General features: G+C 40.4%; 1 protein-coding gene and 1 long non-coding RNA gene across 4 annotated transcripts in view; one reads left to right on the plus strand and one right to left on the minus strand.

Annotated features, from left to right (window-relative positions):
- LOC117085864 lies at positions 1–26494 on the minus strand. Of its 3 annotated transcripts, none has more exons than XR_004438106.1 (3): positions 26446–26494; positions 392–548; positions 1–169 (listed from the first exon to the last, which is right to left on the minus strand). It is a non-coding gene; the product is annotated as an uncharacterized LOC117085864 (long non-coding RNA). The 3 variants fall into 3 exon arrangements; XR_004438104.1 differs by lacking the exon at positions 26446–26494 and adding an exon at positions 8718–9067; XR_004438105.1 differs by lacking the exon at positions 26446–26494 and adding an exon at positions 7818–7912.
- EXOSC9 (exosome component 9) overlaps positions 26486–26993 on the plus strand; it is a 15523-nt gene continuing 15015 nt past the window's right edge. The window contains exon 1 of the mRNA XM_033215157.1: positions 26486–26680. Coding sequence (XP_033071048.1) covers positions 26615–26680 — 66 coding nt within the window. The 5' untranslated portion in view covers positions 26486–26614. The remainder of the gene's footprint in view (positions 26681–26993) is intronic.

Here is a 26993-nt window from a genome sequence, read left to right on the forward strand (position 1 = left end):
ATATTTTTCACATTTAATGTTTTCATCTATCATGTGTATCTTGTCAGATGAAAAAGTCTTTTGCAAGAGGAAAACAGCTATATATCAGTTTCATCGTTTTGCTGATGCCTTGGTTATATTTACTGGTAAGATTTTCCTCCTTCTCCAAATTTCTTCATATTTTCTGGTGCTGTGGAAAGAGTATTGGTTGAAAACTTCAGAGCCTGGATTCTCACCGTCCCCTGCCAGCATAAGCCATACAACATCGCACATGTCTTTAACTTCACTGTGGTTCTATTCCTCAAATTGGGGGATTAAATATAATTATCTCCAAATCCCTTCTAGTCCCAAAATTCAAATAGCTTATCATTTTTTACTGCCAAAACCAGGGATGGTGGAAGAGAGAGATTACCGGAATGAGTTGCTGCCAGCTTCCAAGATGACAGAGTAGGTGGATAACCCAGAGTGCTTTCTTTCAGGGGAGTCATTGGCTCCAGGAAGGGCCTCTGACACATTTGCAGAAGAGGTTCCTTCACAGCTCACTGCTCATTCCAGCCACGACTTTATTCCTTTTATTAATACATTAAGTAAGTGGGGTTATTCATGTGTCACCTACATATCAGCCACCTTTTCACTGTGTGCAAACCACGAACAGGACTCAGCACAACATGTTGTTTCCCTCAAGGAGAAAAACCACTTCACAAAGCATGACTGAACAATGCAGAGAGCACCTGGAGTTGTCTCCTTTTCATAACCTTTCTTCCCCAGCAAAGTAGTCACTTCTCCTTCCTTTCCTTTCTTTGTTATGCAGGAAACCTAGGTGCCAACCTGAGCTGATTTCTACCTGTAGGTTTATCAAATTGCCTTTTAAATAAAATTATCTCTGCCCCCAAGGAATTCTCCTACTAGCTGAGAAGAAGGTATTTTTTCCTTGAGTATTACACGTACCTCTTCAACTTCTCTGATACAGCCCAAACCATTTCCAAGTAGAAAAGGATGGGAAAGAAAGAAAGCTATGTTGATAAGACCTCCCACCTATACTTCTGAGGACAGGGCTTCATGCACTGTGTGATGGCATACAGTTTTTAGTCTCTTTCAGATTACTTATTCAAATAAATAAAAATTCATTTGTACAGGCTTAAGAATGAAACTTTCCCCATCTCTACCACCCTGAGAAAAAGGCTTCTCTTAGTCTTAATTTAATTTTGAACAAAAATTGGTCTTATCTTACAAATTCCTTTTTAAATACTGAAGAGCATTAATAGAGCATTTTTTGTTATCAAGCAGTTGACAATACATTATTTTATATCTTCTTTAACATCACAATAATTATTTCACAACAATCTTATAAAGCTATTACATTTGGTATGCTATTTGGTATTTATGCATTTCTAATGAGATTTACAGATTTACTCTGCCAAAGAAATAATGTGATATTTGCTCCCAGCTTCAACACAAGCAGAATACTAATGTAGAGAATGACTATTTTGTCTACCATCCTGTGATAAACTATTGATAATCATAATTGTAAAATAATTCATACATAATGGCAATGTGTTTCTACTCTATGAGCTGTGTTTTTTTTAATACTATGAAATTAAATTGTGACATAACCTTGCAGAGATGTCAAAATTATACTCTCCTAGTGAAATATATAAGGGATAAAACAGTACTATGTCCTTTCACTGAACTGTTAAATAAAGACAGTCTTTTTCTAAAGGAAATATACAAATTGTTTAAACTTATCACTGCAGATTCAACTTTGTCAAAATTTAACAGTTATTAATCTGGTATGTCTAGTATTTTTTAAAGGTATATTGTGAAAAACATTGTTTCATAGTAAAGTGTGGTGACCTAGTCCCTGGGGTCTGGAGCCAGCGGCCTAAATTAATAAATCTTGGCTTTACTCCTAACTAGCATGTGACTTCAACTCTTGGTGACTCAATTGCCTCATCTATAAAATGGAGATAATAATATTATTCTCATCATTTGGTTGTTGTGAAGATTAAATGGTTTAATACATGTAAAATGCTTAGAACAGTGTCAAGAACATAATAAGCGCTCAATAATGGTTAACTGTTATTCTTATTGTTAACATGTCACAAGTCAGCGTATGAATATACCGATGTCAGCGCCAATCTGTGAGCACTCTTGTGATGACAGAAACCAGCTGTATGCTTCATTGCCCACCTCACTAATCACATTTACCATTCTCCCGCTATTGTTTCTGCTGGTATTCGGTATGCTTATGGGTTTTTTTAACCTTTTTTTTTTTCTTTTTGAGATGGAGTTTCACTCTTGTCGCCCAGGCTGGAGTGCAGTGGCAGTCTTGGCTCATTGCAACTCCACCTCCTGGGTTAAGGCGATGCACCTGCCTCAACCTCCCGAGTAGCTGGGATGACAGGTGCCTGCCACCATACCTGGCTAATTTTTGTATTTTTAGTAGAGACTAGTATCAAAATCCTGACCTCAGGTGATCCACCCACCTTGGCCTCTCAAAGTGCTAGGATTATAGGCATGAGCCACCACCCCCGGCCTAAACTTTTATATATACATCTATATATAGGGAAATATAGACATATATTTTTAGAAACAGGGTCTCATGACATTGCCCAGGCTAGCCTCTAACTCCTGAGTTCAAGCGATTTTCCTGTCTTGGCCTCCTGAATAACCAGGACTATAGGCATGTACCAGGGTCCCTGGTTATTTTTTATGTTTAAATTTTTAATACATCCAGAATTTAATTTTTGATAAGATGTAAATATCCATCCTTTTTTTTTCCATTTGACTACCCAGTTATCCAAGAATCATTCAGTCAGTGAATAATCCATCTTTTCTATTACATTTTCCTTGTTCATTCACTCTCTACTACCTTAGACCAAAAGTCTTCAAACTAGGTTTCAGATATACCTAAGGGTATATGAAGACTTTCTAAAGGGCACACGAAGGTCGGACACAATGGCTCATGCCTGTAATCCCAGCACTTTGGGAGGCTGAGGTGGAAGGATCTCTTGAGCCCAGGAATTCAAGAGTAGCCTGAGCAACACAGTGAGATCCCCTTCTCTACAAACAAATAAAAATAAATGAATAAATAAGGGCACACAAACATGGTTAATTTTGTGACTATGTCCAAATACTCAACGTCTACGTACTTTTTCCTAAAATTATTTGTCTAAGAAGATGTCTATCATCAAGGGTACCCTTGCCTCTCTTTTATTCCTCTCTCTCATCTTTATTTCTTAGAGCAGTTTTCACAACAAAACTGAGTAGAAAGTACAGAGTTTTCTCATACACCTCCCCTTCTCACACAGCCATCCTATCAACAGATCACTATCACTGCCCCCCACCAGAGCTGTACATTTGTCACCAACAATGAATCTGCATGGGTATGTTATTACCCAGAGTTCACAGTTCACATCAGGGTTCTCTCTTGGTGTTATATGCTCTATGAGTTTGAACAAGTGTGTAGTAACAGGTATCCACTATTACAGGATCACACAGAACAGTTTCACTGCTCTAAAAATCCTCTGTGTTCCACCTGTTCATTCCTGCCTCTCTCCTAATGTCCGACAACCAGTGATCATTTCACTGTTTGAATAGTTTTGCCTTTTCCAGGGTCTCATATAATTGGAGTCATACAGTATGCAGTCTTTTTAGATTGGCTTCTTTCACTTAGCAATAGGTCAAGGGTCTGTTTTCTTTCTTTCCTTTCTTTCTTTCTCTTTCTCTCTTTCTTTGTTTCTTTCTTTCTTTTCTTTTCTTTTGAGACAGAGTCTCACTCTGTCCCCAGGCTGGGGTGCAGTGGCGTGATCTTGGCTCACAGCAACCTTTGCCTCCCCAGTTCAAGCTATTCTCCTGCCTCAGCCTCCCAAGTAGCTGGGACTATAGGCGTGTGCCACCATGCCCAGTTAATTTTTGTATTTTTAGTAGAGATGGGGTTTCACCATGTTGACCAGGATGGTCTCAATCTCTTGACCTCATGATCTGCCCACCTCGGCCTCCCAAACTGCTGCGATTAAAGGCATGAGCCACCGTGCCCAGCCAGGTCTATTGTCATGGTCTGCTTTCCAGATTTTTTCCCCCCACTTTAACAATATCTCACTGACTCCTAACTTATCCTAACTCCTATCACACATTGCCAAATCAAGAAGAAATCCAGCAATTCCTTTGATCAAGGCACCATAATACATCCTCTCCTATCCCCTCATTAAGAGATAGGTTTCCAATAAATTGTACTTTTTAGGTGACAAGAAACAAGTTTTTTCTCACTGCATAGCTTCAGTGGTTCTTCCCTATTCCACCAGCTTCTAGCCAATGTCAGCCTCACTGAGCAGCTTCTAGCCAATGTCAGCCTCACTGAGCTCCAACTATTTCCTTTTTCTAAGATAGTCATCCCACCTCTAGAAAGCCCCACTGTCACATAGTCAAATAAGTGCTCCCTGTCTCCTCTTAGTGCCCCAGGTTTCCACAAGTAAGGTCCTGAACCTACACACTCCTCTCTGCGGGATGATGGTTTGAGAGATTCTGTGTGCTTTGTTGGTGTTTCTTTGATATAAGACTTCCAGGCTGGGCGCGGTGGCTCAAGCCTGTAATCCCAGCACTTTGGGAGGCCGAGACGGGCGGATCACGAGGTCAGGAGATCGAGACCATCCTGGCTAACACGGTGAAACCCCATCTCTACTAAAAATGCAAAAAACTAGCCGGGCGAGGTGGCGGGCGCCTGTAGTCCCAGCTACTCCAGAGGCTGAGGCAGGAGAATGGCGTGAACCTGGAGGCGGAGCTTGCAATGAGCAGAGATCCAGCCACTGCACTCCAGCCCAGGCGACAGAGCAAGACTCTGTCTCAAAAAAAAAAAAAAAAGAAAAAAGAAAAAAAACACTTCCAATAAACCTTACTGCCCCCTCTGTGTATCATCCAGGGGGAATGTGCCACCTAATAGTCATCTAAGAATGGTTTATCAAAATTTATAATGTGTGCTGTTTTAATCAAATATATATTACCAGTATTTAGTATAACAAGTAAATCCAAAAGAAATTGTTTTACACATAGAGTCACAGGACATATATTTTATATGAAGAATATTACCAATTGAATTACCAATTGAAGACATTAAATATAAATATATTACATTAGGATAAACATATATTGGAGATGTAGAATAGAAATGGAAGTTGAAAGAGAAAAAGGATGATGTGAAGCTTCTGACTGTTGGAGAGGAGCTCGTTTATTAATGTTTTAAATGGACGATGGTGATGGATTCCAAATTACTGTGGTATCTGTACTTCCACTGGAGAGTGATAGAAAAGCTTCATTTTAAAATATAAATATTTACAATGTGCCACAAACAATATCCTTTGCTACTGTTTAAATTTATGATGAAATATTTAAGATGTCAATTTTACAATATTTGAGAAGGTACATCGCTTTTCAGGAAGATTTTAGAGGGATTGATTTTTAAAGAATCCTAAAATATATCCTAGGCTGCATTGTTTCTTTCTTTTTTTTTGAGACGGAGTCTCACTCTGTCGCCCAGGCTGGAGAGCAGTGGTGCGATCTCGACTCACTGCAAGCTCCGCCTCCCGGGTTCACGCCATTCTCCTGCCTCGCTGGGTCTACAGGCGTCCGCCACAACGCCCGGCTAATTTTTTATATTTTTAGTAGAGACGGGGTTTCACCATGTTAGCCAGGATGGTCTCAATCTCCTGACCTCGTGATCCACCCGCCTCGGCCTCCAAAAGTGCTGGAATTACAGGTATGAGCCACCGCGCCTGGCCCATTGTTTCCTATATTCCCAGCTAATGGCTGTAATCCAAGCACTTTGGGAGGCCAAGGGAAGAGGATTGCTTGAGGTCAGGAGTTAGAGACCAACCAAGGCAACATAATGAGATCCCGTGTCTATTGAAAAAAAAAAAAAAAAAAAACTTAGCCAAGTGCGTAGGGTGCCTATAGTCTCAGTTACTCAAGGAGGCTAAAGTGAGAGGCTCACTTAAGCCCAGGGGTTTGAGACTGCATTGAGCTATGATCACACCACTGCACTCCAAGCTGGGCAACAAAATGAGATGCTGTTTCTAAAAATAAACAAATAATAATAATAACATGTTTGTAGACCAATTAACAGGGCACTTTTACATACATTATCTAATTTGATCCCAAGTGCAATCTTCAATTCAGAACGAAGAGCTTTCTGCAAAGTGCACAAATTCAATTCCAACTATGTGAAGAAACATGGGTAGAACTTCCTGAATTGTTTCCAAAGATGAGCGTAGTCTAACCCGAAGAGTTATTTGGCATTATTTTCCAATTTAATAATGTCAGTATTCTTCATTCAAATATAATTTGTTCTTATGTTACAGAAGGCTTTTTAAAATATAAGAGTGGTGGGGGGTGGTTTTATTGTTATATTATTAAAAATTTAGATCTGGAAAGCATGTTAATAAAACTATGTCAAGAAAAATCAAATCACTTGTCCAAGGTAGTGGCAGAACACAAGTTGGAAACTGGAAACTCTGATCCTCTGTTCAAAAATCAATCACTTAAGAAGGAGTTTATCTTAGCTTGTACACATGGATGGACATTTTGTCTTTTTAAAAACATGTTTATTGAAATATAATTTACATACACTCTTTGAATTATATAATTTTATATATCATATATTAATATATAATTTAAGTACCCTCCTTTAAAGTATACAATTCAATGGTTTTTGATATATTACAGACTTCTGCAACCATAATCATAACCTAATTTTAGAACATTTCATTATCCCCCAAAGAAACCTTGGCCCCACTGTCAGTCACTCTCCATTCCCCTTTCTCCTTACCACCTCCTTCTTTCCTCAGTCCCACGATACCATTAATCTACTTTCTGTCTCTAAATTCTTTTTTGGGGGGGTATTTTATATCAATGAGAACATACACTATGTGGTCTTTCTTGACTGGCTTCTTTCACTTAGCATACTGTTTCCGAGATTCATCCCTATTGTGGCATGTAACATGTATCAATAAAAAATTCCTCTTTATTGCTAAACAACATTCAATTTAATGGCTATAGTACATTTTGTCTATTTATTCTCTAGCTGATGGACGTTTACATCATTTCTACTTTTTGGCTATTGTGAATAATGCTTCTTTGAACATTTGTGTACCAGTGTTTATGTGAGCATGTTTTCATTTCTCTTGGGTAGATGTGAAGGAGTGGACTTGCTGGGTCATATATTTAACTCTCTGTTCACTCGTGTAACTCTATGTTTAACATTATGAGGAACCGCCAAACTGTTTTCCAAAGTGGTTGTACAATTTTACCTTCCCACCAGCAATATGCAGGGGTCTCAATTTCTCCACATCCTCACCAACACTTGTTATGTCTGTCTTTTATATTATAGCCAACCTAGTGGGTGTGAAGAGTGGATTGACTTAATCAAGATTCACCAAATAGTTGCGCAACTCCCCACTTCATTTCACCAAATAGATTCAAAATCAAAAACACAAACTTTATCATGAACATACAGGGTTATCTAATAAATCAACAAAAGGTTTCTAATGTCTGATTGCAACTGTACTGTGTCAAGTACTAAAGAAATTAAAAAAAAACACTTAACATTAACTCTATATTGTCCACAGTTCACCCTTTATGCATTAGATAGAATACCAATTAATAAAATACGAATCCTGTTATAAACTGAATATATGTTCCCCGAAAACTCATATGTTAAAACCCTAAACTCTAATGTGATGGTATTTGCAGGTGGGACCTTTGGGAAAGTAATTAGGTTTAGATAAGGTCATGGGGGGGGGGCATCATGAGATTAGTGTCCTTATAAGAAGAGTAAGAGTTCAGACCTCTTTCTCTCTCTGTCATGTGAGGACACATCAAGAAGGCAGCCATCTGCAAGCCAGGAGGCGAGTCCTCACCAGAACTCAACCATGCTGGCACCCTGATCTCAGACTCCCAGCCTCCAGAACTGTGAGAAATAAACATCTGTCATTGAAGCCACCCAGTTGATGGTATTTTGTTATAGCTGCCCCAGCTAACTAATGCATAATGTACATCCTCATCTTTAAGGAATCCTCCAGGAATTTTTATTTTCTGATTCGGAAGAGACTAAATTTAATAAAACAGATAACAATTACAGAGCAGAATATGGAAAAGAGCTACAGAATTTGATATCATATGTATCAAAGTGATATAAACAAGCAGAAGGAGGTGGGATTCATAGGAAGGACTGAGGTAACATTTATTGGGTATTTTTCTAGCTAGGAAACTGTTTGTTTTTTGGGGGGGCCCATTGCTTCTTTTTAGACTGCTAGAAAAGGACGATGAGTGGGTGGATGGGTAGAACAAAAAGGCAAAAGGAACAAACAATGCCCACATATATGGAGGCAATAGACTAAATATTAATATTTCCTGTCTCCAGGAAGTCACTATTCATATTTAGATTCTTATTTTCACAGGATCATGTCTGGTAAATTGGACTATTAATCTGCTTTGGCAAGCCTGGTGCATTCCTGGGATGTCATAAACATACCTTCCTGATATTCAGGAAGCTCTTTTCTGGTCCAGAAGTCACCGGAGAGCCTTGTAGTTCTAGCAAGTTATTTCCCTGTTCCAAGACTGCTGTTGCAGAGATGCCAGCAGCGCTCTCTGACCCTGTGTGGTATCACAGCAAGCCCACAAAGCCCATCTTGGTGTTTTAAGAACTGTGTCTCATACACAGCTCCTCAAGCAAGCTGTCAACTTACCTTATCTGTAGGTAACTCACTTAATACAGATGGTGTCACTCCCAGAACAGCCACTGATACATCACATATCTGAGGGCATCTTCTTTGTTGCTTATTTCTCACCCCTCCTTGGAAATGGGCTTGCGTTGTTCCCTTTGCCTTTTTGTTCTACCATCCACCCACAAGTATTCTCTCTTGGCAGCTTGAAAAGCCCTGGCACTCTGAATGTAACTACCAATGGGTGCTCTTCGCCAAGTGGGTTCTGACATCACGTTCTGTTGCCAACAGCCCTGCCTCACTCCAGCTGTTCTGCCTACTTCTTTCTGAGCAGTGTGACACCCACAGAGAAGAGTGGGGTAGAGCTCAGCCCAAGGGAGTGTCTCTATTTCTGCCCCTGGGCTCTGCTGGAGGCTCTTGAATATTGGACATGCACAACGAAATATGTACACATGACTGTGCACTGAGCACAGGGCTTTTGCAGAGTGTGGGCTAATCAAATGATCAGTTTGTTTTGTGGCTTGGGACAGAATGAAATCTTGTTGACTGGTGTCACAACAAGACAAAATAGACATCAAAGCCTGAGGGATATGGCCACACGGTGAAGCTACCTACTTCAGTCCACTGGGCTGCTTTTGCAGAGTTCACCTGGATATGAGCCAGATGCTTGAGCCTCCCCACTTGTACATGGTGCTAGGCAAACCTTGTATTTCTTCTCAACTTCTATCTATGAAAAAACATACAGCATCTCCATAAAATTAAGGGGGAAAAGTCCTACCACTCTAATATCTTCACTGGTTTAAATTTCATGTAATTACTTTGAGTTCTAACTGCTATGAATTTATTTTTACACAATGTTAATCAACCAGCATGTATTTCCTTCAGGGTAAAGCTCAAAGTGTTGCCATCTAAAGCCACTCCATCAACAAATATGCACTGATCACCTTCTCTGTGAAAAGCAGAGTTTTAAATTGGCTTCCCAAAGCCTGATTACCAAAACATTGACTAATCTCCTAAAGAAAAATTGAGTGCACTGAGAAGCTTGTGAAATATATTTTGGATGGCTAGATATGTTGTGAGGTTTTTTTGGATTCTGTAAAATTTTCCAATTCTGAACAAATGTCTTTATGCATCTTAAATCACTAGCCTGGCTCTATCGTACTTGGTTCTTTGCCTCACCTCAGCTGACTTTGGTGTCCTTCACATGATTGTAGATGACTGAAACACCATCTATCCTTCTCAAGGAGATTTTGAAGCTATTTTAAAGAAAAGAAGGTAGCTTCATTGAAATGTTCCACTTTCATTTATATAATGTCAACTAAAGGTTCTATAGAGTAATTAATCCTGTTTAACAGTTTTCTCTGGCCAGGCGCCATGGCTCACACCTGAGTAATCCCAGCCCTTTGGGAAGCCAAGGCAGAATTGCTTGAGCTCAGGAGACCAACCTGGACAATATAGGAACACCTTGTCTCTACACAAAATTTTAAAAATTAGAGAGGCATGGTGATGCACCCTGTAGTCCAAGCTACTCAGGAGGCTGAAGTGGGAGGATCGCTGGAGGTCAAGGCTGCATGCAGTGAGTCACGATTGTGCCACTGCACTCCAGCCTGGGTAGAGTGAGGCCCTATCTGGAAAAAAAAATTGAAAACAATTTTCTCATAACAAAGACGTATGTTTATTTTAAATAAAATATTTTCTAATTTAATGATTTAATGTATGTATTTGTTAGTTTCAGAGAACCTGAAGGCTCACCCTGGAAGTCTGTTATAATCATATTGGTCTTACCTATATGCAATATATGATTAGTTAGTCTATCTTGTTAGATGTTCTAAACATGCATAGCTTCGCCACTAAAGAAGAGAAAGCATCAAACTTATCAATGCCTGACTTTGTCAAGTTATCTTATTTATCTAAGCATCAGAATCCTCATCTAGTCCAGGTTGTTGGGAAAATTAAATGTATGGGAGTTGCTTTGAACAGTGCCTGGAACATGGAAGGAATGCAAAGGTGGCCATGAAGATCACTCTTGCTAGGCAGTACCACTTAGGCTTGTGGCTCCAGGTAAATGTGTTCCCATCTTCATCCTTTTCCCGCTCTTCTCCCATTCATTCATTCATTCATTCACTCATTCAATATTTACTAAGCTCCTTCCATATTCCAGGCTCAGGCAGTGTGGATTAAAAAGTGACTACAACAGAGCTTAACGGGAGACACAGCCAGGCAAGCAGACCACTTTAATCCATGCCATAAATGCAAAGATAGAGGAAGTATCAAATCCTCAGGAGCACAGAGTGGGGGTTTAAGCGGGTCTGTGGTTTTAGGAAAGGCTTTTTGCTTTCTCTGAGATGCAACCTGAAGAATGCTTAGGAGTTGGCCAAGCATAAAATGTGGGGGAAAGTCTTTCAGGCAGGTAACCCCAATGCAAATGGCTGAAGTTAAGAGAGAACTTGGTACTTCTGAGTAATTTAAAATAATTCAAGAAAGTTTAAGATTAAATAAGAAAGTTTTTAAAGATGGGTCTGAGGAAATAGACAGGAACTAAATCAGAAAAGGCATTATAAACCATGGCACAGGGTTTGCAATGTATCTTAAAAGCAATGGGAAGCCATGGGAGGGCTATATGTAAAACAGCATTGTTAGATTTGTGTTTTGTTTACTTTTTGGGGTGTGGAGTCTCATTCTGTTGCCGAGGCTGGAGTGCAGTGGTGCAGTCATAGCTCGCTGCAGCCTTGGACTCCGGGCTCAAGTGGTTCTCCCACCTGTCTCCCCAGTGGGTGGACTGCAGACACAAGCCACCATGCCTTGTGTTTTAGAAGCATCATACAAGATGTGGAAAATGAACTGTTCGAGGGCAACACTGGAGGCTAGAAAGTTAAGTTGGAGGCTGATAACAATTTAGGCAAAAGATGATAGTGACCTGAATTACGGTAGTGACAATGAAATTGGAGAAAACATATGGGTTAAGTGTTTAGTAGGTGGCCTCAACTGGACTTGGTGATTTATGAGAAGGAGTGGGTGTGGTGAGGGAGGAATCAAGAATGATACTCTGGTTTACTGGTTACTGGGGTATTGCCATTCACTCAAGGGAACACAAGGAAGAACAAGTTTAGAAGAAAGATAGAGTTCAGTTGCGGACACAGTGAATTTGAAATGTCCCTGGAACATCTGGAGACACTGAGAGCCCAGAGAAGAGGTCTGGGCTGGTACAACAGATTTAGATGTCATCAGCATATTGCTGGTAATTGAAACCACAGAAGTGGAAAACTAAAGTGAGTGTATAAAAGGAGACATTTTCTCGGACAGAATCCCATGAAACACTGGCACTTAAGAGGTGAACTGAAGAAGAGGACTCCCCAAAAGGAACTGAAAAGGAATATCCAAAGAGGTAGAAACAAACAGGAGTATAACAAGTCACTAAAGTCAAGAGAAAAAGGTACTTTGAGAAGCTCACTAAAGTCAAGAAAAAACAACAGTTCAAGAAGACAGATGATATTAAATGATACCGAAAACTAAGATACTCAATATTTATTAGTTTTAACAAGGAGATGTAAGTCTATCTAGATTCCACAAACACACACAGAGACACTTACATATACATACACATACTTACAGATTTTAAACCCTCAGATAAGAGGCTAATGTTCCCCTAAGAGACAACAAGGTCTGCTCTCTCTTGTTTTTTTATCCTACCACCTCCATCTTTTGCAGTTTCTTTGTGACTCATCTGTAGCCCTCAGCATAGCAAAAGCAAAAAGAGAAAAGAAACAAGGGGTAGGGTACAACTCAAAAGTTCTGTGACCAAAACTGAATCCATTTCAGTAGTACCCTGATTCTGGCTGGGTTTTTTTGGTTTTGGTTTTGGGGGGGGTTGTTTGTTTGTTTTTCTTGTTGTTATTGTTTTTGGTGCAATCATGGCTTACTGGAGCCTCAAACTCCTTGGCTCAAGGGATCCCCCCAACTCAGCTTCCAAAATAGCTAGGACCACAGGTGTATGTCACCACACCTGGCTTTTCTTTCTTTCTTTCCTTCCTTCCTTTCTTCCTTCCTTTCCTTCCTTCCCTCTTTCCCTCTTTCTCTCTCTCTCTCTCCTTCCTCCCTCCCTCCCTCCCTCCCTTCCTTCCTTCCTTCCTTCCTCTCTCTCTTTCTTTCTTTTTTTGGTAGAGACAAGGTCTTGCTATGTTGTCCAGGGTGGTCTCCAATTCCTGGGCTCAGGCCATCCTCCCCCGTCAGCCTTCCACAGTGCTGAGATTACAAGCGTGAGCCACTGCATCTGGCCAATTCTAGCTGTTGAACTGAAACTTCCCAATAGAAGCAAGTTATCATTATTTTAAAAGTAAACTGCAGAGATAAAATGCTAACTTGACCACTGAAGTCATGAAGTTTAATTCTCATCTTCTAAGAATTCAATTGACTCCTAGAAATTTTAAGAAGGGAGATCATGGACTATACCTTTTAACATTTCAGAACTTTTACTACCAACTTTTGATTCAGGCAATACCATCCAGACAAAACAACAACAACAACACAACAACAACAAAAGTACACGTAACTCAATTTCTTTGCTATGTTTAAATGATCACAAATTATTTATTAAAGAAAAAATGCAGGCCGGGCGCAGTGGCTCAAGCCTGTAATCCTAGCACTTTGGGAGGCCGAGACGGGTGGATCATGAGGTCAGGAGATCGAGACCATCCTGGCTAACACAGTGAAACCCCGTCTCTACTAAAAAATACAAAACACTAGCCGAGTGTGGTGGCGGGCGCCTGTAGTCCCAGCTGCTCGGAGGCTGAGGCAGGAGAATGGCGTGAACCCGGGAGGCGGAGCTTGCAGTGAGCCGAGATCCGGCCACTGCACTCCAGCCTGGGCGACAGAGCGAGACTCCGTTTCAAAAAAAAAAAAAGAAAAGAAAAAATGCAGTGGGAAAAGCTTGCCATAAAGAAAATGACTGACTTATTCTCAAAGTCCAAGTATAACTCTGAGAAATTCAAATATATGAAAGATATAATTGGTCAAGGGGTTAGATATATGAACATTTTTACATTTTCATTTTTTAAACTCCTTTAAAACATATGGTTTAGTTAAATAAGATTTATTTACAGGGCAGAAGAATGTCACATTATATGACTCACATCCTACCTAAATTTTCCTGTTGGAGCTTTTCCTCTGACAGATGAGTAATCTCATTTTATGTTGGATCAGACCCACAATTTGATACAGAGTTATGGCCTGAAATAGGAGCCAGTTGCTAGCTGCATAATTCAAATGCTCTTCAAGCACAATATAGTCATCTCATTGCTTTAAGAAAAAATTAACATTATATGGGAAATTTTTGATGGTCTTCATCACTAATGAAGTATACCCAATTTTGATCCTAAAGAGAACCAGAAGTTCCCCTAAATTCCAAAATATGCAAAGAAGGCAAATACTGTAGTACACTAAATAGAATGAAGAGAGAGCCTGGATTCAGCAAAATCTGATGCCAATCAGATTAAAGACCCGCACAAAGGAACAGAATCAGCATGAGATTACAGCTTCTTCATCTACCTGCTCCATGTCTCCACCCTGAACTCTTCAACCAATCAATGATCTCTTCACTTCCGCCCACTCTCAAACCTTTAAAAATCGAAGCTCAAAGTCATTGAGGGGATGGATTTGAGGTTTCCTCCTGTCTCCTAGTTGGGCCAGCCCAATCATTAAACCGTTTTCTTTGCAAACAGAAACAAAAACAAAAAACAGTCAAGTGAAGCTGAAGAAGGAAAGAAGAAAAGAAAGAGAAAGAAGAAAGAAGAAAGAAAGAAAGAAAGAAAGAAAGAAAGAAAGAAAGAAAATGAGAGCTTTATACTGATTGCAGACAAAAATCTAAAACAGGTGATCAGATAGTCTGTAATAATTTAGAAATGTAAGAGGTGGCGATTAGGCATCAGCATGGGCTCATCACAATCGAATTTTACAGATAATAATAATGGTCCCATCCAAATAGGGTTATTTTTGGAAAATAGATTTGCCAAGCTGCTATTGTACACACCAGAGAACCTAAAAAGATGAAAATTTGAGTTATTTAGCCATAACAGAGTATACAAATATTCTATTGGCTCTGTGATAATTTACTATGACTTTGCAAAGTCACTCATTCAACAAATATTTATTGAGGGTTTGCTTCGTGTCTCACATTGTGCTGAGTGCTTATCTACGAGGTAGAAATTGTTAGCAAGAGGTAGCAGTGTGTGACTTAAGCACACAGACTTGGAATGAGAGAGCCTCCATTCAGATCCTGACCTTGTCACTTAAATGGACATGTGACCTTGAGAAAGTAACTTAATCTCTGCCTCATTTTGCTCATCTGTAAAGTGGAGTGTAAGGGAATTGTGAAGATTAAATAAATTAATAAATGCAAACATCTTAGAACAGTGTCTGGCATGTAGTAATTGCTCTATGAGCATCAGTTGTAACAATTCCATTTTAGAGAGGTGCTATTGACAATGTTTGTGTTTCTCTCAAAATAATCCCCTAATAATCCTCAGTGTGATGGTATTAGGAGGTGGTGCATTTAGGAAGTAATTAGGTCATAGGGGTACCCTTCTAAAAAGAGACACAAGAGCGAGGCTGTCTCTCCACCGTCTGAGAATATAGCAAAAAGGTGGCCCTCCGCCATCCAGTGTCTTGATCTTGGACTTTCCAGCTTCCACAACTATGAGAAATAAATTTACGTTGTGTAAGCCACCCACTTTGTGGTATTTTATTATATAGCAGCATGAGCTGCTTAAGACAAGAGGTAAGATCATGTGTCGAGGACATCACAGTTTCCCCAGCCAAGATCTAAGCCCGAGACTGTCTGAGGCCAAAGCCCATGCCCTGAACCATATCAGAAATGACATTTTAAATGTATGACGTTTTGGGCTTTCAAAAAAACCTTTGACATCCACTTCTTTATACTTTTACTTTAATCATGTATCCAGATACGCAAAAGACCTAATGTGTCTGGGAAGTTATTTCTGGGTCTACATGCCGAAACTTTCCTAGAGGCCAGGAAAGTTACTTAGAACATTGGGCTTGCAACTTTGAAGGCTATACCTCTCCTATTTTAAAAGGTATGTCATGGCCAGGTGCGGTGGCTCTCACCTGTAATCCCAGTACTTTGGGAGGCCAAGGCAGGCAAATCGACTGAGGTCAGGAGTTAGACACCAGCCTGACCAACATGGAGAAACCCTGTCTCTACTAAAAATACAAAGTTAGCCGGCCATGGTGGCACATACCTATAATCCCAGCTACTCGGGAGGCTGAGGCAGGAGAATTGCTTGAACCTCCCAAAGTTCTGCAATTACAGGCATGAGCCACTGTGCCTGGGCCATTTACTTAATTATTGACTCCTCACATTTTCAGGTTTCCTCAAATGCCCCCTTATCAAAAAGGCCTCTCTCTTGATTACATTACTTGGCCACCCTCTCTCACCTGGCTTTTCTTTTCTTTGTATCACCTCTCATTACCAGGCACTATTGATTGTTTGATTATTACTTCATTGTCTACCTGTCTCTATAATACAGGCTCCAAGTGACCTGTTCTATTTTGTTTACATTATCCCAGTGCTTAAAATAGAACCTGGCACATAGTAGGTTTGCAAAGAATACTTATACAAATGACTGAATTCTTATAAATTTTTACTTCTTACAAATCTAATTTTTATTAGTAATACTAGAAACACAAATTAAAGGAAACTCCCATTATCAAACTTTTTTTTTTTTTTGAGACAGGGTCTTACTCTGTCACCCAGACTGGAGTGCAGTGGCATGATCACAGCTCACTGCAGCTTCAACCTCCCCAGGCTCAGGTGATCCTCCCTAGTAGCTGGGACTATAGGTATGTACCACCACACATGGCCAATTTTTGTATTTTTTTGTGGGGACAGGGTTTTGCCATGTTGTTCAAGCTGGTCTTGAACTCCTGGGCTCGAGGAATCCTCTTGTCTCAGCCTCATGAGTAACTGGGATTACAAGCGCACACTACCATACTTGGTGTTAGCAACACCTTGCTAACCTCAAATGTTGGAAAAAAAAGGCAAATAGGGATTTTATTTATACTATCATTGAGATGAGAATAGTCTAGCGATTTATGAGATTTATAAGTAATGCTCACCTGAGAAGAGTCTGTGCTCAAAGTTGCAGTAGTCATCTTTTGCTTCTTAGCAGCTTAAAGCAGCACACACTAATTATCTCATGGTTTCTGTGAGTCAGGAATCCAGGCACAGATTAACAGGGCTTGCTTAAGGGTCTCTCTTAAAGCTACAATCAAGATGTCAGCAAGGGCTAAAGTCTCACCTAAAAGCTCAGCAAAGGAAGCTCAACAAGCTCACTTCTGTGACTGTTGTCAGGCTTCAATTCCCTTTGAGATGTAGATTTAGGTCCTAAATATTGACCTGGCAACTGGCTGCAGAACACCCTCAGTTCCTTGCCATGTGGGCCCCCCGACATGGAAACTTGCTTTATCAAATGCAGCAAGAGAGGGAGTCCGCTAGCGTGATCGAAGTTGTATTTTCTTATAATCCAATAGCAGAAGTGCCATCCCCTTAATGTTGACGTATTCTGTTGATTTCAAGTAAGTCATTCGAAGGGAGGGGATCACATAAGGCCCTAAATATCAGGAGGTATGAATCACTGGGGACCATCTTAGGGGCCTCTTTCCACTGAAATACTATCTCAAAATAATATTATATTGCTTGCTAGAGAAATGTATGCTTGAGCCAGGCACAGTAGCTCACACCTGTACTCCCAGTAACTCAGGAGGCCGAACTGAGACGATCACTTGAGTACAGGAGTTAGACTAACCTGGGCAACACAGTGAGACCCATGTCTAAAAAAAATAAGATAAAGAAAAGAAATGTGCCTACATGATACCACCTTCCAGCCTAGGCTGTCCATGGTCACCTCACGGGACAGTCAGCATCATCTGGTGTTCTCCCACTTCTGCTGAAGCTGCTGCCTCTGAAACAGCCTAAGCCTTCCTTGTTAGACAACTTTAGGAAGAAGCAAACAGGGTGAGAGTGAATTGATACAAAACAGAAACTTTTCCTCTTAAGTCATTTATTTGATTAAGGAGTGGATCAACCGTATGGGTGCAGCATCCCTGGGAGCTGGGCTAATGGAGAGCGGCCAGCGTAGTACAAATAACATATTCTGTAAAAGCCTCTCCATCAAGAACCAGGGCCACTTTTGCACATCCAACTCCTCCTATTGCTTGTGATAAAAGCTCAGTGTCAACCTCACTCTTGCCTGTATGCTAGCTTTGGAACTGTAGTCAGACTTCATATGTCTCTTTGCATTAATGAGCCCTACTTCATCATTATACTTCTAATTGTGTGTCAGATTAAAGCATGAGAAATTGAGTTTGGATAATCTAATAAGAGCAGCTTTATTCTCTACATGGATATCAGATGGCAAAGTAATCAAATGAGGAAAGTTAAGATCCTCACAGAGAGATAGGCAATAACCTGGTTTGGTGTTAAGAGTGAAGAGAATACACTTGCCATAGAAATGAATTCCCATTTACAAGAAGCAGGACAGAGTACAGTCTCTGGAGTCAGGCTGTCTGGGTATGAATCCTGGTCCTATGGCTTACTAGCTGTGCAAACTTGGACAAATTACTCAATCTGTCTGTACCTTGTAACATAGGCATCTGTAAAAGACAGATAACGAATACTGTTTCACCGTAACAAATGTACCACACTGATGAGGGCTGTTGATGGTGGAGGAGGTTGTGTATGTGGGGGAAAGGTATATGGAGAGTTTGTGTACTTTCCATTCAATTTTTTCTTTACCTGAAATTGTTCTTAAAATTGTCTATGAGTTTATAAAATCATGATGTTAAAATATGCCTCAAGATTAGATTGTCACTGAAAGCGCTCCTTCCACAAAATGAGTGAACACCAAGTTAGCAAACATTGTAGGGAAGTACCTCATGTTGAACTTTGCTGGCACCAATCACAACGCCTAGCACATAGCAGGAATTCCACCTAACTCAGGAAATCTGTAAGCATGCAGTTAGCACTGTCCTGTGGGAACAGGGGAGTGACGACACCTCCCAGCATATTTTGCACAAAACAGACAGGGAATCCTAGAGCTAGATAAGATTGGGTATATCCCTCTCTTCGAGAAATTTAGATCAAGGCTTCTCCAACTTTAATGTGTATAAGAATCACCTGGAGGGGGCTGGGAGCAGTGGCTCATGCCTGTAATCCCAACACTTTGGGAGGTCAAGGCGGGCGGATCATTTCAAGTCAGGAGTCGGAGAACAGTCTGGCCAACATGGCAAAACTCCATCTCTACCAAAAATATAATAAATTAGCTGCGCTTGGTGGCACATACCTGTAGTCCCAGCTACTCGGGAGGCTGAGGCAGGAGAACCACTTGAACCAAGAGGTGGAGGTTGCAGCGAGCCGAGATCCCGCCACTGCACTCCAGCCTGGGTGACGCAGTGAGACTCTATCTCAAAAAAAAAAAAGAGAGAAAAGAAAAAGAATCATCTGGAGGTATTGCTGGAGTGGGTTGTAAAATAGTTTCTGATTCAAATCGTTTGGGACAGGACCTGGGAATTTGCATTTTTTATTATACTTTAAGTTCTAGGGTACATGTGCATAACGTGCAGGTTTGTTACATATGTATACTTGTGCCATGTTGGTGTGTTGCACCCATCAACTTGTCAGTACCCATCATACCTGATGTAAATGACGAGTTGATGGAATTTGCATTTTTAAGTGGCTCTCTGGTGATGCTGATGCTGCCGGGCAGTGGATCACATTTAAAAGTTGCAAGAGTTTGGATAAAGCTGAATTCTGTTCAGTAGACCCTCTGAAATTTATAAATAGGAAGAGTTTGGGATCAGTAATCTGTCCGAAAGGGACTGAAGAACTCAGAAGGCTGCATTTGCTTGGTAATCACACTGTGTTTAGTTAGAATGAGAGTTTATTTGGATGGATCGAGGGTGATAAGAGGTTATGAGAGAGGAACTAAACAGGCTAGCAAGCTATGTTTTATTTTTCTCTCAGAGAGTTTTAACAATAATTGAATCATTTTGGCAGGGTGTGTGTTGAAGGCCAAAAGAATGAGGGCCGTGATAAACTCAGTATACCACTGGAGGCTATATGAGTAAACAGCAAACTGTTTCTCATGAAAGCAGGATGTTGGCAAACTGACAAACTGTGTCTGCCTCCCAGAAGGAATGCTGAGGGTAGGCATGACCCAGGCACAGGTGTTTCTTGTGATTGGGCACATTTGAAGCCTGTTAGCAATAACGTGAACCTGTGATCAATCAAGCAGCTGACCCACTTTTACCTCCTTCTCCCTGCTCTTTCTACCCAATAAATACAAAGGGCTGTTGCCTTTGCTCACTAGAAGCAGGGAACTCTTCTTCTTCCCTTGGTCCCTTCCTTTAAAACAGTTTCTTTGAAGTTTTCATTGCTGCCTTCATCGTCCTTTGTTCAGTCTCGTAATTACAGTCTCAAACAGTGACAGTAGTAAGTCTTATAATTACAGTCTCAAGTAGTAACAGTAGTAACTGTCGTAGTGACGGTCTCAAGTAGTAACCATGATAGTCAGCCACAGGCATGTGTTACATGGGTCACCACAGTCTTCCCTACTTTCTATGGTCCTATATCTGACCAGCTTCACTCATTTATAATTGGCCTGGACCCTGAAATCATTTGGCTTTGCAAGCCCTCGCTCTTCTCTTTCTCTCCTTCCTCGTGTACTAGAAAATATTTCAGAGCCCATACAGCTTTACAATTAAGAGATGTTATCTACAGACTTTCCCTTTTGCGTCAGAGAACAAGTTCCTACTAGCACAGAAAAGGGCCATAGTTACACAGTATTTTCAACGACATATCTTTATGCTGCAATGAGGATTTCTTAGGTAAAAATGTCTTTATAAATACTCCCGGAAAACAACATAATTTATGTTGAACACAAACACTCTTTGAAAAGAAAAATTCACAAATAAAACTGGAGATCAAAATTAATACAAAAAGGAATAAACGGTGCATTATAATAGTTTATGGTTGCCAGATTTATTTTTTAAAAAATATGTCGTTACATTTGAATTTCAGATAAACAACAAATAACTTTTTACTATAAGTATGTCCTGAGCAATATTCAGAACAAATTAAGCACACTTATATTAAAAAAAGTATTCATCGTTTATCTGAAATTCAATTTTAGCTAAGCATCTTGTATTCTATCTGGCAATCTATATTAGTTTTCTATTTATCGACTGAATATTTGTGTCTGCAAAATTCGTATGTTGAAATCCTAACTCCCGATATAATAGTATTGGGTGGGCCTTTGGGAGGTGATTAGGTCGTGGGAGCAGAGCCCTCATGAATGGGAATCTGAGGCTCCTTATTAACAAGACCTCAGAGAACTCTTTCCCTCCCATCATGTGAGGACACAGCAAGAAGATGGTTGTCTGTGAAACTAGGAAGCTGGTCCTCACCAGATACTATATCTGCTTGTGCATTGGTCTTGCACTTCCCAGCTTCTAGGACTGTGAGAATAAATTTCTGTTGTCTATGAACCATTCAGTCTATGGTATTTTGTTACAGCAGTCCAGACCAAGGCAAACTTACTGCAAACTTACTGGCTCTGAACAACATAAATTTATTATCTTATAGTTCTAGAGGTCAGAGTCTAAAATGTGTCTATAAGATGACCTTTTTTGGAGGCTATAGGAGAAAATGCATTTCCTTGCTTTTTCCAGCTTCTAGGGACCCCCTACATCCCTTGACTTGTAGCCTCTACCTTCAAGGCTAGCAGCATAGCATCTTCTCTCTTCTTTCTTTTTTATTTTTCTTTTTTTTAAAATTGAGATGGAGTCTTGATCTGTGGCCCAGGCTGGAGTGCAGTGGCACGATCTCAGCTCACTGCAATCTCTGTCTCCCGGTTCAAGTAATTCTCCTGCCTCAGCCTCCCAAGTAGCTGGTATTACAGGTGTTCACCACTATACCCAGCTAATTTTTGTATTTTTAGTAGAGATGGGTTTTCACTATGTTGGCCAGGCTGGTCTCGAACTCCTGATCTCAGGTGATCTGCACATTTCAGCCTCCCCAAGTGCTGGGATTACAGGTGTGAGCCACCACAACTGGCCATCATCTCTCTTCTGACCTCTCCTTCTGTCATCCTCACTTCTCTCTCTTTCCTGCCTCCTTCTTGGGCTCACCCAGCTAATCCAGGATAACCCCCCTATTTCAAAATCCATAATTTAATCATTGCTGCAAAAAAACTTCTGCCACATAAGGCAACATATTCACAGTTTCCAGAGATTGGAACATGGACATCTTTAAAAGAGGCCATTGTTTTGCCTACTATACAACTGTATAATAGTTATTTACATGACAATTAGTTTAATTCACTAAAGCAAAGTCTACTTATCTTATTTGTAGAAAACTAATTGACAAAGAACTTTTCTAGATTGTATTTATTGCTTAGACATTAAACAATACAATTTCCTACAGATTTCTATCAATGAGCATGAATCTTCTTTTAATAGATGAGAACAGATCAAGGGCATCAGTGACGTGTCCAAGATAGAGCCATATGCATAGTCTGAGTAAAGTGAAATGAAAATGTCCCTTCCTTGACTTATCCTCTAAATTGTTGTATTTTTGATAAGCCAAAAACAGATAATTTTTTATTCCTCTAAATACATTGGAAAAGTTTAATAATAATAATATGAGAGATCACATACAGCTTCCTGGACATAACAAATGATACCATCAGAGTCAAAGGGAGAGCTCTTTTCAATATCCAAGGAAGCCAGAGATGGACTGGATAGTCTAATGGACTTAAAATTCTATAATTCCAATAAAACATATGCGAGGCAAATTTGCACTACATTTGACATATTAGTGTTCAGCTGTCAATACATAAAATCTTTTCAACATATTAACTGATAAGTGGTTTTCAGTTTGAATATTGAAAAACAACAAAACAAATGTCTTTGTTAAATGTAGTTGAAAGTCAAAATTCCCTTAAATAAAAAAAATAGCTAAGTGTGGCAGAACAATAAAAAGAAAACATAACAGTTTTTTACTTTTTCTGACAATAAAAGCTATTCACATGCCTTACAGAAGATGTGGAAAATTCATAAAGAAAAAATATCAAAATGAAAAAAAAAAAACTTTTCCCAGACTCCTACCACTCAGAGATAACCATTCTTAATATCATCTTATTCCCTTCCAGGATAATTTTTGGGTACACCAAATTCTACACAGACAAATTGTACAGCAGACATATGGTACATAAAATGAGAAACTTTCATTTGTTCACTCATCCACCCAGTTTTTTCCTTTTTTTTTTTTTGAGATTGAGTCTCACTCTGTTACCTAGGCTGGAGTGCAGTGGCACAATCTCGGATCACTGCAACCTCTGGCTCCCAGGTTCAAGTGATTCTCCAGCCTCAGCCTCCCGAGTAGCTGGGATTACAGGTGTGTGCCACCGTGCCCGGCTAATTTTTGTATTTTTAGTAAAGACAGGGTTTCACCATGTTGGTCAGGCTGGTCTCAAACTCCTGAACTCAAATGATCTGCCCGTGTTGGCCTCCCAAAGTACTGAGATTATAAGCATGAGCCACGGTGCCCAGGCCTTTTTTTTTTTTTTTTTTGAGATGGATTCTTGCTCTGTTGTTCAGGTTGGAGTGCAGTAGTGTAATCTCAGTCCACTGCAACCTCCACCTTTTGGGTTCAAGTGATTCTCCAGCCTCAGCCTCCTGAGTAGCTGGGATAGGTGTGTGCCACCATGCCCAGCTAATTTTTGTAATTTTAGTGGAGACAGGGCTTTCACCATGTTGGCCAGGCTGGTCTCAAATTCCTGACCTCAAGTGATCTGGCTGCTTTGGCCTCCCAACGTGCTGCGATTACAGGTGTGAGGCACCGCACCTGGCCTCCACCCATTAATTCTTTCACCAGATATGCTATAATAGGCCATTCATCCTTTTATTCACAAGGTACACTACCAGTCTCAGTGGGTGCTACAAAGGTTAAGAAGATATGGACTTTATATTCTAGTAGAAATGTATTAGAATTCCTTTGGACACACTTTTACAAAGACCAACTCAAATGTATTGGCTCACTAGAATCGCATGGGGTCAGGAAAGCGCATTTCTCCAAGAAATAAAAGGATGCTGGTCAGACAAAGCAACTGATGTTCAATAAAGAGAATGCACACTCAAATAGTTTGTTGAGAACTAGGTTATTTTTAGACAGATAATCCAGATTAACATGCTGATTCCAATTGATTCTTCTTTTAAGAACAGAAAGTAAGGCCAGGTGCAGTGGCTCACGCCTGTAATCCCAGCACTTTGGGAGGCCAAGGTGGGTGAATCACCTGAAATCAGGAGTTTGAAACCAGCCTGACCAACATGGTGAAACCCCGTCTCTACCAAAAATACAAAAATTAGCCAGGTGTGGTGGCACATGCCTACAGTCCCAGCCACTCGGGAGGCTGAGGCAGAAGAATTTCTTTAACCTGGGAGGTGGAGGTTGCAGTGAGCCAAGATCATGCCACTACACTCCAGCCTGGGTGACAGAGTGAGACTCTGTCTGAAAAAAAAAAAAAAAAAATAGAATGTATCACATAGTCTGAACCTCTTCTTAACCTTCCAAACCTATTTTTCCCTGAAATCATGAAACAAATTTTCTTTTGGCATTCAAAAATTTCTTATAAACACAAGGTTGTAAAGTTGATATATTTCATGATGGTATGTAGTAGTAAGTGGAGATGGGTCATACACGTTTGGATTAACTCAAAAATAAAAAGACAAAAGCAGAAGTGTTAAAATTAGAATATAAAAGTGAAAGTAGAAAAGAACAGTGGAAATTCAACAAAAGCAGAAGGAAAGCAAAGTAATCAAGCAGCAATCTCAGAAAAGCAATCTGTCATACTGAGTTTGGGCAGTTGCATGGGAAGCCTTTGCCAGGCCAACAAGGAAGGAGGAAACCAACATTTGAATAGCTATCATGTCCAAAATGTTTCATTAGATACTTTCATTCAGACCACTTAACACAGAGTAATTGTTACTTCCAATCTGAAGATACAGAACTCCCAAATAAGAAAGATTATTTAGCTCACTCCAAGTCCATTTGAGCTGAAGTTTATCTGAAGCCAAAGTCCATTCTCTTTCCATTACCAAGCTGCCTTGCAGGAAGTAACAGGCTCTTTCAACAAAGGCCTATATCATTGCTGAAGGGGAAAATTACCAAATGGCCACTGAAAGAATCCAAGGATTTAAATGAAGAACTTATCAACCAGCAGTTCTGGTGTGAAACTGTACAATAAAAATGAACTTATGTTGTTAAAGAACTTAAGTGGTTAGTACCCTGTAATCCCCTTGCCGATTTTGAAAATTAATCATTTCTGTCCACTTTCCTTCTTCTTCACAATTTCTGTCTCCAGACCATGTGGAGCTCATCCCATTTCAGTTTTTGCATATGTTACTCTTTCTGCTTGAAACACTTTTCCTCTCCAGATGGCATCAAGGGTGCTCCTGCTCAACACCAAAGATTTACTTTACTTAAATGTCACCTCTACAAAGTCACCTATTCTGCAACTACCCCTATTAAGATAGCATTCCTATTCTCAGAGAGCACTTACCATTGTGTGAAATTGTTCTATTTGTTTAGGGGTTTTTGTCTTTCCAAAAAGAATATAAATTCCTTCAGAGAAAGGATCTTGTCTACCCTGTTTCTCCAGCACTTAAATTATTCTTGGACAGAGTAGGCCCTCTTCAAGTATTTATTGAGTACATGGATTGCAAGTGGTACAAAGTGAGACTAAAATGTATCACTGGTAGAAATAACGTGTGAGAAGCTACCAAAGAAGCCAAAGAGAGACTGCGTAGGAGTTACAGTGCCTACCACCTCTAAAGCAAAAGGAAACAAAATAATAATATGCAAACACTTAAATAGTGCTTACTCCATGCCAGGCACTGTTCTAAAGATTTTATGTATCTATTTACTCATTTTAGTCCTCATAATAAATAGGTTTCTCACTCCCCACCGCCCTCCCCCCCGCTTTTTTTTCTTTTTGCAGGTAATGTGAAGCACACAGGTTAATTTGCCCAGGGTTATAGTAGTTAACGACAGACTTAAAATTTGAACCCTGGCAGTGAACACTTTTTAAAAGTACTATCTGATACTGCCTCTCCAAAAAAGCTGATTGGTTGGCAGCATGGCCCAGCTAAGGTTTTTCTGTGACCATAAAAATAAGTCTATCAACTTAAAATAACTGGAGAGGGGATAAGAAATAAACGGTACATTTAGTTTCAGTCCACAGTAGTAGTAACATCATTGGTTATAACGTGCGAACGTTCTCCATTCTCATCAACTTCTCAGATCCCACAAAATTTCACCTTTGGCCACAAAAACATCCCATTTCACCATCTTAACTTTCTCCCCCAACCCTTATGCCGCCTCATTCCAGTGTTTGTTCATTTAATATGCTCCAAATCCTGCATCTGCGACTTTCTAGGGGCCAATGTCAACTCATCTGTGAAATTGCAGTAGTATCTGTCTAGTCTCCACCCCGCAAGAGGACTGAGCGAACAGTGAAGTGTGAGAGCGGTCTACTGATATTAATTTCTACCACTCTGATGGTTATTTTTAGTATCCTTTTCTCCTCCGCATCTTATGAGAAAAGAAACGCAACTTAACGTTCAGAAACGCCCTCCCTAAGTCGCACTGGCTTCTCGCTGACCGCTGGCTCGCCCCAATCACGCTTTGAGTCTGCGCAGTAGCGACTGCCCAAGCCCTTGCCTATTTCCTGCCGCCGCGTTTTGATGACGAAATTTTCCTGCGCCTCGGGACGGGAAGCGGCACGTAAGGAAAAGTCAGTTTCCGTTTTTCCCGCGGATTCTGGTGCTTGTGGGGCCGGTGACCCAACACCATGAAGGAAACGCCACTCTCGAACTGCGAACGCCGCTTCCTACTCCGTGCCATCGAAGAAAAGAAGGTATGGTTTGGTCCCCGCAGAATTGCGCGCTGCGTGGGCGCCCGGGTCTCAAGGTGTGGACTCATACCTGGCCCGCCTGGGCCCGGGGAGCCACTAGGGGAACGACCGGCACGTTCACCCCATTCCTCAGGCTTTATTTTTTTTCGACAGGTTCTTTTCAAGTCTCTAGTCACCCCAGCAGTTGTCCATGCTGTAGTTTCCACTTTCCTGTATGGGCGGAGTGGTTAGGATTCCACTTTCCCCCAAGTGCTTAGCCTAGGGCCAGACAAAAAGTAGTTGCTTAAGACATACTTGTTGAAGGAATAAATGAATG

The sequence above is a fragment of the Trachypithecus francoisi genome, unplaced genomic scaffold, assembly GCF_009764315.1.
Source record: "Trachypithecus francoisi isolate TF-2019V2 unplaced genomic scaffold, Tfra_2.0 Lachesis_group1, whole genome shotgun sequence".
Classification (NCBI taxonomy): Eukaryota; Metazoa; Chordata; class Mammalia; order Primates; family Cercopithecidae; genus Trachypithecus; species Trachypithecus francoisi.